Source organism: Salmo salar, chromosome ssa07 (genome assembly GCF_905237065.1).
Source record: "Salmo salar chromosome ssa07, Ssal_v3.1, whole genome shotgun sequence".
NCBI lineage: Eukaryota > Metazoa > Chordata > Actinopteri > Salmoniformes > Salmonidae > Salmo > Salmo salar.
Genome location: NC_059448.1, coordinates 56,796,758 through 56,809,521, shown reverse-complemented (window position 1 = coordinate 56,809,521; position 12,764 = coordinate 56,796,758). Strand labels below are relative to the sequence as shown.

The 12,764-nt window shown below is 38.1% G+C and overlaps 1 protein-coding gene across 9 annotated transcripts in view; it reads left to right on the top strand.

Moving 5' to 3' along the window:
• Nucleotides 1-12,764, top strand: part of LOC106609713 (ATP-binding cassette sub-family C member 9) — a 74,851-nt gene that overhangs the window by 24,489 nt on the left and 37,598 nt on the right. For 5 of the 9 annotated variants that reach the window (XM_045722344.1, XM_045722345.1, XM_045722343.1 and 2 more), the window contains 6 exons: nt 6,805-6,910; nt 8,306-8,341; nt 9,025-9,063; nt 10,706-10,807; nt 11,734-11,818; nt 12,034-12,114. In XM_045722344.1, coding sequence (XP_045578300.1) covers nt 6,805-6,910; nt 8,306-8,341; nt 9,025-9,063; nt 10,706-10,807; nt 11,734-11,818; nt 12,034-12,114 — 449 coding nt within the window. The remainder of the gene's footprint in view (nt 1-6,804; nt 6,911-8,305; nt 8,342-9,024; nt 9,064-10,705; nt 10,808-11,733; nt 11,819-12,033; nt 12,115-12,764) is intronic. The other 4 variants (XM_045722350.1, XM_045722351.1, XM_045722348.1 and 1 more) reach the window with 2 other exon arrangements.

Sequence of the window (12,764 nt, the reverse complement as noted above, 5' to 3'; positions counted from 1 at the left end):
CCACTATTTGCTGCAGCTGAGGGAGTAGAAGCATTATGTAGGATATGTGGAACAGAGGAGGCTGGTGGGGGGAGCTATAGGAGGACAGGGACATTGTATTGGCTGGAATGTAATAAATGGAACAGTATCAAGCACGTCAAACATATGGAAACCACATGATTGACTCCATTCCATCAATTCCATTCTATCCATTATAATGAGCTCATCCTACTATAACTCCTCCCACCAGCCTCCACTGATGTGGAAACGTGACTGCTCTAAATTGAGTGTGTAAAGATATCCCAATATCCTATCCTACGTTTAAGCTTTACCCAGGGCTGTAACAGACATTATCAATGTCAGATTGACATAGAACAATCTGTTGTCTCTAATGCTTTATATAGTGTCTTCTTACCTTTATATAGGGGCCTCCTACCTTTATATAGTGTCTTCTTACCTTTATATAGTGTCTTCTTACCTTTATATAGTGTCTTCTTACCTTTTATATAGTGTCTTCTTACCTTTATATAGTGTCTTCTTACCTTTATATAGTGTCTTCTTACCTTTATATAGTGTCTTCTTACCTTTTATATAGTGTCTTCTTACCTTTATATAGTGTCTTCTTACCTTTATATAGGGGCCTCCTACCTTTATATAATGTCTTCTTACCTTTTATATAGTGTCTTCTTACCTTTATATAGTGTCTTCTTACCTTTTATATAGTGTCTTCTTACCTTTATATAGGGGCCTCCTACCTTTATATAATGTCTTCTTACCTTTTATATAGTGTCTTCTTACCTTTATATAGGGGCCTCCTACCTTTATATAGTGTCTTCTTACCTTTATATAGTGTCTTCTTACCTTTTATATAGTGTCTTCTTACCTTTATATAGTGTCTTCTTACCTTTATATAGTGTCTTCTTACCTTCATATAGTGTCTTCTTACTTTTATATAGTGTCTTCTTACCTTTATATAGGGGCCTCCTACCTTTATATAGTGTCTTCTTACCTTTATATAGTGTCTTCTTACCTTTTATATAGTGTCTTCTTACCTTTATATAGTGTCTTCTAACCTTTATATAGTGTCTTCTTACCTTTTATATAGTGTCTTCTTACCTTTATATAGTGTCTTCTTACCTTATATAGTGTCTTCTTACTTTTATATAGTGTCTTCTTACCTTTATATAGTGTCTTCTTACCTTTATATAGGGGCCTCCTACCTTTATATAGTGTCTTCTTACCTTTATATAGTGTCTTCTTACCTTTATATAGGGGCCTCCTACCTTTATATAGTGCCTTCTTACCTTTATATAGTGTCTTCTTACCTTTATATAGTGTCTTCTTACCTTTTATATAGTGTCTTCTTACCTTTATATAGGGGCCTCCTACCTTTATATAATGTCTTCTTACCTTTTATATAGTGTCTTCTTACCTTTATATAGTGTCTTCTTACCTTTTATATAGTGTCTTCTTACCTTTATATAGGGGCCTCCTACCTTTATATAATGTCTTCTTACCTTTTATATAGTGTCTTCTTACCTTTATATAGGGGCCTCCTACCTTTATATAGTGTCTTCTTACCTTTATATAGTGTCTTCTTACCTTTTATATAGTGTCTTCTTACCTTTATATAGGGGCCTCCTACCTTTATATAGTGTCTTCTTACCTTTATATAGTGTCTTCTTACCTTTTATATAGTGTCTTCTTACCTTTATATAGTGTCTTCTTACCTTTATATAGTGTCTTCTTACCTTTATATAGGGGCCGCCTACCTTTATATAGTGTCTTCTTACCTTTATATAGGGCCTCTTACCTTTATATAGTGTCTTCTTACCTTTATATAGTGTCTTCTTACCTTTTATATAGTGTCTTCTTACCTTTATATAGTGTCTTCTTACCTTTATATAGTGTCTTCTTACCTTTTATATAGTGTCTTCTTACCTTTATATAGTGTCTTCTTACCTTTTATATAGTGTCTTCTTACCTTTTATATAGTGTCTTCTTACCTTTATATAGGGGCCTCCTACCTTTATATAGTGTCTTCTTACCTTTATATAGTGTCTTCTTACCTTTATATAGTGTCTTCTTACCTTTTATATAGTGTCTTCTTACCTTTATATAGGGGCCTCCTACCTTTATATAGTGTCTTCTTACCTTTATATAGGGGCCTCCTACCTTTATATAGTGTCTTCTTACCTTTATATAGTGTCTTCTTACCTTTATATAGTGTCTTCTTACCTTTTATATAGTGTCTTCTTACCTTTATATAGGGGCCTCCTACCTTTATATGTCTTCTTACCTTTTATATAGTGTCTTCTTACCTTTATATAGTGTCTTCTTACCTTTTATATAGTGTCTTCTTACCTTTATATAGGGGCCTCCTACCTTTATATAATGTCTTCTTACCTTTTATATAGTGTCTTCTTACCTTTATATAGGGGCCTCCTACCTTTATATAGTGTCTTCTTACCTTTATATAGTGTCTTCTTACCTTTTATATAGTGTCTTCTTACCTTTATATAGGGGCCTCCTACCTTTATATAGTGTCTTCTTACCTTTATATAGTGTCTTCTTACCTTTTATATAGTGTCTTCTTACCTTTATATAGTGTCTTCTTACCTTCATATAGTGTCTTCTTACTTTTATATAGTGTCTTCTTACCTTTATATAGGGGCCTCCTACCTTTATATAGTGTCTTCTTACCTTTATATAGTGTCTTCTTACCTTTTATATAGTGTCTTCTTACCTTTATATAGTGTCTTCTTACCTTTATATAGTGTCTTCTTACCTTTTATATAGTGTCTTCTTACCTTTATATAGGGGCCTCCTACCTTTATATAGTGTCTTCTTACCTTTATATAGTGTCTTCTTACCTTTTATATAGTGTCTTCTTACCTTTATATAGTGTCTTCTTACCTTTATATAGTGTCTTCTTACCTTTATATAGTGTCTTCTTACCTTTTATATAGTGTCTTCTTACCTTTATATAGGGGCCTCCTACCTTTATATAGTGTCTTCTTACCTTTATATAGTGTCTTCTTACCTTTTATATAGTGTCTTCTAACCTTTATATAGTGTCTTATTACCTTTTATATAGTGTCTTCTTACCTTTATATAGTGTCTTCTTACCTTTTATATAGTGTCTTCTTACTTTTATATAGTGTCTTCTTACCTTTATATAGGGGCCTCCTACCTTTATATAGTGTCTTCTTACCTTTTATATAGTGTCTTCTTACCTTTATATAGGGGCCTCCTACCTTTATATAATGTCTTCTTACCTTTTATATAGTGTCTTCTTACCTTTATATAGGGGCCTCCTACCTTTATATAGTGTCTTCTTACCTTTATATAGTGTCTTCTTACCTTTTATATAGTGTCTTCTTACCTTTATATAGGGGCCTCCTACCTTTATATAGTGTCTTCTTACCTTTATATAGTGTCTTCTTACCTTTATATAGTGTCTTCTTACCTTCATATAGTGTCTTCTTACTTTTATATAGTGTCTTCTTACCTTTATATAGGGGCCTCCTACCTTTATATAGTGTCTTCTTACCTTTATATAGTGTCTTCTTACCTTTTATATAGTGTCTTCTTACCTTTATATAGTGTCTTCTAACCTTTATATAGTGTCTTCTTACCTTTTATATAGTGTCTTCTTACCTTTATATAGTGTCTTCTTACCTTTTATATAGTGTCTTCTTACTTTTATATAGTGTCTTCTTACCTTTATATAGTGTCTTCTTACCTTTATATAGGGGCCTCCTACCTTTATATAGTGTCTTCTTACCTTTATATAGTGTCTTCTTACCTTTATATAGGGGCCTCCTACCTTTATATAGTGTCTTCTTACCTTTATATAGTGTCTTCTTACCTTTATATAGTGTCTTCTTACCTTTTATATAGTGTCTTCTTACCTTTATATAGGGGCCTCCTACCTTTATATAGTGTCTTCTTACCTTTTATATAGTGTCTTCTTACCTTTATATAGTGTCTTCTTACCTTTTATATAGTGTCTTCTTACCTTTATATAGGGGCCTCCTACCTTTATATAGTGTCTTCTTACCTTTTATATAGTGTCTTCTTACCTTTATATAGGGGCCTCCTACCTTTATATAGTGTCTTCTTACCTTTATATAGTGTCTTCTTACCTTTTATATAGTGTCTTCTTACCTTTATATAGGGGCCTCCTACCTTTATATAGTGTCTTCTTACCTTTATATAGTGTCTTCTTACCTTTTATATAGTGTCTTCTTACCTTTATATAGTGTCTTCTTACCTTTATATAGTGTCTTCTTACCTTCATATAGTGTCTTCTTACTTTTATATAGTGTCTTCTTACCTTTATATAGGGGCCTCCTACCTTTATATAGTGTCTTCTTACCTTTATATAGTGTCTTCTTACCTTTTATATAGTGTCTTCTTACCTTTATATAGTGTCTTCTAACCTTTATATAGTGTCTTCTTACCTTTTATATAGTGTCTTCTTACCTTTATATAGTGTCTTCTTACCTTTTATATAGTGTCTTCTTACTTTTATATAGTGTCTTCTTACCTTTATATAGTGTCTTCTTACCTTTATATAGGGGCCTCCTACCTTTATATAGTGTCTTCTTACCTTTATATAGTGTCTTCTTACCTTTATATAGTGTCTTCTTACCTTTTATATAGTGTCTTCTTACCTTTATATAGGGGCCTCCTACCTTTATATAGTGTCTTCTTACCTTTATATAGGGGCCTCCTACCTTTATATAGTGTCTTCTTACCTTTATATAGTGTCTTCTTACCTTTATATAGTGTCTTCTTACCTTTTATATAGTGTCTTCTTACCTTTATATAGGGGCCTCCTACCTTTATATAATGTCTTCTTACCTTTTATATAGTGTCTTCTTACCTTTATATAGTGTCTTCTTACCTTTTATATAGTGTCTTCTTACCTTTATATAGGGGCCTCCTACCTTTATATAGTGTCTTCTTACCTTTATATAGTGTCTTCTTACCTTTATATAGGGGCCTCCTACCTTTATATAGTGTCTTCTTACCTTTATATAGTGTCTTCTTACCTTTTATATAGTGTCTTCTTACCTTTATATAGTGTCTTCTTACCTTTTATATAGTGTCTTCTTACCTTTATATAGTGTCTTCTTACCTTCATATAGTGTCTTCTTACTTTTATATAGTGTCTTCTTACCTTTATATAGGGGCCTCCTACCTTTATATAGTGTCTTCTTACCTTTATATAGTGTCTTCTTACCTTTTATATAGTGTCTTCTTACCTTTATATAGTGTCTTCTTACCTTTATATAGTGTCTTCTTACCTTTTATATAGTGTCTTCTTACCTTTATATAGGGGCCTCCTACCTTTATATAGTGTCTTCTTACCTTTATATAGTGTCTTCTTACCTTTTATATAGTGTCTTCTTACCTTTATATAGTGTCTTCTTACCTTTATATAGTGTCTTCTTACCTTTATATAGTGTCTTCTTACCTTTTATATAGTGTCTTCTTACCTTTATATAGGGGCCTCCTACCTTTATATAGTGTCTTCTTACCTTTATATAGTGTCTTCTTACCTTTTATATAGTGTCTTCTAACCTTTATATAGTGTCTTCTTACCTTTTATATAGTGTCTTCTTACCTTTATATAGTGTCTTCTTACCTTTTATATAGTGTCTTCTTACTTTTATATAGTGTCTTCTTACCTTTATATAGGGGCCTCCTACCTTTATATAGTGTCTTCTTACCTTTATATAGGGGCCTCCTACCTTTATATAGTGTCTTCTTACCTTTATATAGTGTCTTCTTACCTTTTATATAGTGTCTTCTTACCTTTATATAGTGTCTTCTTACCTTTATATAGTGTCTTCTTACCTTTTATATAGTGTCTTCTTACCTTTATATAGGGGCCTCCTACCTTTATATAGTGTCTTCTTACCTTTATATAGGGGCCTCCTACCTTTATATAGTGTCTTCTTACCTTTATATAGTGTCTTCTTACCTTTATATAGTGTCTTCTTACCTTTTATATAGTGTCTTCTTACCTTTATATAGGGGCCTCCTACCTTTATATAATGTCTTCTTACCTTTTATATAGTGTCTTCTTACCTTTATATAGTGTCTTCTTACCTTTTATATAGTGTCTTCTTACCTTTATATAGGGGCCTCCTACCTTTATATAATGTCTTCTTACCTTTTATATAGTGTCTTCTTACCTTTTATATAGTGTCTTCTTACCTTTATATAGTGTCTTCTAACCTTTATATAGTGTCTTCTTACCTTTTATATAGTGTCTTCTTACCTTTATATAGTGTCTTCTTACCTTTTATATAGTGTCTTCTTACTTTTATATAGTGTCTTCTTACCTTTATATAGGGGCCTCCTACCTTTATATAGTGTCTTCTTACCTTTATATAGGGGCCTCCTACCTTTATATAGTGTCTTCTTACCTTTATATAGTGTCTTCGTACCTTTTATATAGTGTCTTCTTAGCTTTATATAGTGTCTTCTTACCTTTATATAGTGTCTTCTTACCTTTATATAGTGTCTTCTTACTTTTATATAGTGTCTTCTTACCTTTATATAATGGCTTCTTACCTTTATATAGTGTCTTCTTACCTTTATATAATGTCAGTACAAAAAAAAATGTATGCATTCACTACTGTAAGTCGTTCTGGATAAGAGCGTCTGCTAAATGACTAAAATGTAAAAATGTAAATGTCTTCTTACCTTTATATAGTGTCTTCTTACCTTTATATAGTGTCTTCTTACCTTTATATAGTGTCTTCTTACCTTTATATAGTGTCTTCTTATCCTGTGTCTGATCTCCAGGTCAGCTGACCATGATCGTTGGCCAGGTGGGTTGTGGGAAGTCGTCCCTGTTGCTGGCCATGCTGGGAGAGATGCAGACCCTCAGTGGAAAGGTCTACTGGAGCAAGTGAGTGGTACCAACCAGCATAAGCTACATGTTAGAAGGTCTATAATAGGGTGTAAATCTCTGGGGTCCTCATCTTTATTAGGTACTGAACATGCTGAGGTCCACTCAAATACCAAGATGGACACACATCTCATTTCCTCTTTATCCGTTTCAGTCTCGTTTTGGGATAGTTGTGTCTTTCTGGAGTTGACTAGCTGTCAGACTCGTCCATTAAGTCCATTTGAGATGGCTGTTTCACTGTGCTTCTCCACCAATGCTAATCAAAGCCTTCATCTGTGGAATAAGAAGCCATTCCACCCTCCATCTTGTTGGTCCTGTATATTGTTCTTCCTGTGTCCTGGTTGTGTCTGTGTCTGTCTCTGTGGCTGTGGTTGTTATGGAAGGAGAGCTGGCTGCTCCTCTGTCTCTCTGTACATCGCTCACTGTCTGCTTGCTGGTGTCAGCTTTGCCTGAACTTTGACTGTCTAACATCATCTATCTATCTACTCATCTCTATAACACAACCTCACAGTCACCATCACTTTTAAAACTGGACTTTTCCATTTTCAACTCTCTGTCTTCATATTTATCTCTGTTATTCATATTTTTACAACAAAACAGAAAATCTATGTCCATCTCCTAGGGCCAAATCTTAATTTGAGATCTGCACTCATATTAATGTACGTTAATGTCAAATTAAGATTGGGTCGTCTGTGATGTTGTGGAGATGGATCTCTGATTAGCATTCATAGCATTAGCATTTAGATTGAAACCTGAGCAGAAAAACAGACACATGCTAATTGCTAACAAACTGGGCGTTGCAGCATTTTCTTGCCAACAACATATTGGCTGGTAGTTAGCCTGATTACTTGTCCAGGAAGTGTTCAATTGTATAATTGAATTAGATTTGATTGGGTTAAGTATTTGTTTGGGTTATTGAATGAATAAAACACTTCTGACTGGAAGGTTTTCATTTTGAGCTAGATGATGAATGAAAACAGTGGTATTAGTTTGTAGGTTTAGTAACTGTTGATTTCATTGTTCTCCATTAAGTCGCAGCCTGTTAATAAGCTGTAATATACCCTATCAATCTATTAAACACTTCTCTCCCTTCATACACTGCTATGAAACATGGTCCATATAGTTCTTTAAAGTTCTCTATGATACTGATGGTGTACCACAGTTACCATTAGAACCACTATGTCTCCTCAGTCTGTTTAGAACCATAACAGCTCTTCTTCACAGTAATCCAAAAATGAAATTGACCTGCCAAATAAAGTCCACTCTTATGTGAGCGAACGAAGGTGCCAGTCAGTACCATAGCAGAACAGGTAGTCATCACGGGCCGTAGACACTAACCTCAGCCTTGTCTGTGTTCTGTCTTCTTCTGTCGTGGTTGTTTTCTATCTAAATCAGACTGCCTGTGAGTGAGATGCTGCACGAGGCCAACAGGTATTTTCTCCCCCTGGGGTTCACTCTTCCCATCTCACCCCTGTACACTACATTCTACATTTGCAAGTCATTTGGCTATTAGTTGAATAGTTGAATCATTTTGGTCTCAACACTTAAGTCAGTTGGCTATTAGTTGACTTGTTGAATCATTTAGGCGGGCTAGATTTGAATAAACACCAAATATGTGAAAGGACTAGTGGCCCCAAGGACTGGGTTGAGAATGGTTGATTTAGCAGACGCTGTTATCCCCACTGAATCCCACCCACCCTCATGTAGACCTACATCATTCTAGGAGAAGCCATAACACTATTAGAGCAGACAGTGCCCTGGGCCTGAGACAATGACAGTATCATGACAGTATCATGACAGTATCATGACAGTATGCCTGCACTGTTGAAGGAGGTCATTCTGTAGATAAAGCTGGATTAAATTGACTCTTGGCTCTCTGTCAAAATGTCTTCGCCCCGATACACAGTTTTAGGGCTGCCCTACAAAGCAGGGCTTTACTGTAAGGACACTTCTGCTAGGTTTACATTTGAACACACATACGCGACTCTGTACACACACACACACACACACGTGCGCGTGCGCGGTTCAGCTCTTCATGTGTAAAGGAAGGTGAAGTCGAGGTGGTTGTGTCTATCTGGCTGTACGGACTCTAACACATTGAACGTGACTTGCAGTTGTTTTGAGACGGACGGGTCTTTTGAAGAAACCAGGAGGTACCCCTTTTTAAACTTCCTCTGAAGGGACCCTGCCGTCACCCCCTTCCTCCCTTCCCCTGCCATCATTCCCTATATCCCTCCCTCAATCCCTCCCTTCCCCTGCCATCATTCCCTATATCCCTCCCTCAATCCCTCCCTTCCCCTGCCATCATTCCCTATATCCCTCCCTCAATCCCTCCCTTCCCCTGCCATCATTCCCTATATCCCTCCCTCAATCCCTCCCTTCCCTGCCATCATTCCCTATATCCCTCCCTCAATCCCTCCCTTCCCCTGCCATCATTCCCTATATCCCTCCCTCAATCCCTCCCTTCCCCTGCCATCATTCCCTATATCCCTCCCTCAATCCCTCCATTCCCCTGCCATCATTCCCTATATCCCTCCCTCAATCCCTCCCTTCCCCTGCCATCATTCCCTATATCCCTCCCTCAATCCCTCCATTCCCCTGCCATCATTCCCTATATCCCTCCCTCAATCCCTCCATTCCCCTGCCATCATTCCCTATATCCCTCCCTCAATCCCTCCCTTCCCCTGCCATCATTCCCTATATCCCTCCCTCAATCCCTCCCTTCCCCTGCCATCATTCCCTATATCCCTCCCTCAATCCCTCCATTCCCCTGCCATCATTCCCTATATCCCTCCCTCAATCCCTCCATTCCCCTGCCATCATTCCCTATATCCCTCCCTCAATCCCTCCATTCCCCTGCCATCATTCCCTATATCCCTCCCTCAATCCCTCCCTTCCCCTGCCATCATTCCCTATATCCCTCCCTCAATCCCTCCCTTCCCCTGCCATCATTCCCTATATCCCTCCCTCAATCCCTCCATTCCCCTGCCATCATTCCCTATATCCCTCCCTCAATCCCTCCCTTCCCCTGCCATCATTCCCTATATTCCTCCCTCAATCCCTCCATTCCCCTGCCATCATTCCCTATATCCCTCCCTCAATCCCTCCATTCCCCTGCCATCATTCCCTATATCCCTCCCTCAATCCCTCCATTCCTTAGTCATGGTGATCATTGAGTTGTTACTAGCTGGTCGTGGAGTGAGTCGTGGAGTGTTTGTGTGCTTCCATGCTGGGAGTCTGGGTCTGAAGTAACTGACTGAAAAGGCAGTTATAGTGATAGAGATATATTTTGACACTGTGGATACGCCTCCACAGTATGTTTTCAACAGGAGACAATAGGAATACTGTACACAAAGAGACCAACATCCTGGTCAGTGTGCATGACCCATAGATAACGTCTTCATTCTCTCTTTCTCTTATATCGTGCAATTACTCAGCCATTAATAACCAGCTAAGGCTAACATATGGAGGTGGGAACACTGGTACACAATGGTACACAAAGCACTGTGCCTTCAGACACATAATGCTCTTATCCTCAAGCATATCCTTTGGGTCTTTGGGTAGTTCTGCTGCACATCCAACAAGATCAACAAACTGGACTCCCAGCACATTGTTGTTATTTTGGTTCAACTCTTCCAGCTCATCATTAACCTGTGTTAGAAACCTAAACCCACTTCCCCCACTCACCGCTTGATGTGCCTCAGTGTTGACGTCCCAAAGATTACCCCCTCCCATATCTCCATGTTTGTAGTTTGAGCTCTCTCTCTTCTGCCTCCGTTTCCCATAATGCCTCAGTAAGAACAGGTACTCTGTGGGCTACGCTACCCAGAAGTCTTGGCTGCTGAATGCCACCGTGGAGGATAACATCACGTTTGGCAGTCCCTTCAACAAACAGAGGTAAAACACCACTCTCTACTCTACTCTACTCTACTCTACTCTACTCTACTCTACTCTACTCTACTCTACTCTACCCACTCTACTTTACTCCACTCTACTGTACTCTACTCTACTGTACTGTACTGTACTGTACTGTACTGTACTGTACTCTAACCTACTCTACTGTACTGTACACTCCTCTACTCTACTCTAACTACTCTACTCTACTCTACTCTAACCTACTCTACTCTAACCTACTCTCCTCTACTCTACTCTAACCTACTCTCCTCTACTCTACTCTAACCTACTCTACCCTACTCTAACCTACTCTCCTCTACTCTACTCTAACCTACTCTACTCTACTGTACTGTACACTCCTCTACTCTACTCTACTCTACTCTACTCTACTCTACTCTACTCTACTCTACTCTACTCTACTCTACTCTACTCTACTCTACTCTACCCTACTCTAACCCTACTCTCCTCTACCCTACTCTAACCTACTCTACTCTACGTACTGCCCTCACTCTACTCTACTCTACTCTACTCTACTCTACTCTACTCTACTCTACTCTACTCTACTCTACTCTACTCTACTCTACTCTAACCTACTCTACTCTACTGTACTCTTCTTTACTGTATTCTCTACTGCTCCTCAACACCATTCATCAATGTAATTAAGACTAGATCAATGTTTGTGTTTGGTTAATTCACTTGGTCATGCATCAGCTGAGATGTACTTTTAATGACACTGATTAGATGGTCCATCAGATTGCTATCACTCTTGATGCTTCTTGAGGCTGATGCTGGCTTATATCTCTTCTCTGATGAGGACTGTTTGGCTGTGCTGTTGAATCCCTTAGTATCCAAGGCAGCCATGTTTCTAACTGTGTCTTGATAGAGGGTGTTGTCTGTCTGTCAGTCTGATGCCCTGCTGTGTGTCTCAGATACAAGACTGTGATTGATGCCTGCTCCCTGCAGCCTGATGTAGACCTCCTGCCCTTCGGAGACCAGACGGAGATCGGAGAGAGGGTACTGAAACACTGACTAAATTATTGCATTATTATAATCACCTCATTATCACTGTGGTTTTATATCACTGTCTATTCTTATCTTTTTGGGCACAAGCCCCATCTCTTACCTCAGACACATTGACATATTTTACCAAGAACTAGCAGTGAATAGTGATTCATGTCAGATTCCTTGTGTACCTGGCTACTCTTCTTAACGGTGTGTTTTTCTCCCAGGGGATCAACCTGAGTGGAGGCCAGAGACAGAGGATATGTGTGGCTCGGGCTCTCTACCAGAACACCAACATAGTCTTCCTGGTGAGTCAATGAATGATAAAGTGCTTTATCTATTGACTTCAATAGAAGATCAATTTCCTATTGAGTTCACTGGAAGAGGCTAGAAGCTCTCCCTCAAGGATGCCTTCTCAGAATAGTCAGACAGAGCCAGGGTGTTCTAGGGTGTTCTCTTTGTGTTCTAGGGTGTTCTCTAGGTGTTCTAGTGTGTTCTAGGGTGTTCTCTTTGTGTTCTAGGGTGTTCTCTAGGTGTTCTAGTGTGTTTTGGGGTGTTCTCTAGGTGTTCTAGGGTGTTCTCTGTGTGTTTTAGGGTGTTCTCTATGTGTTTTAGGGTGTTCTCTAGGTGTTCTAGGGTGTTTTCTATGTGTTATAGGGTGTTTTCTAGGTGTTATAGGGTGTTCTAGGGTGTTCTCTAGGTGTTCTAGGGTGTTTTCTAGGTGTTATAGGGTGTTCTAGGGTGTTCTCTATGTGTTTTAGGGTGTTCTCTATGTGTTTTAGGGTGTTCTCTAGGTGTTCTAGGGTGTTTTCTAGGTGTTATAGGGTGTTCTAGGGTGTTCTCTATGTGTTTTAGGGTGTTCTCTAGGTGTTCTAGGGTGTTTTCTAGGTGTTATAGGGTGTTCTAGGGTGTTCTCTATGTGTTTTAGGGTGTTCTCTATGTGTTTTAGGGTGTTCTC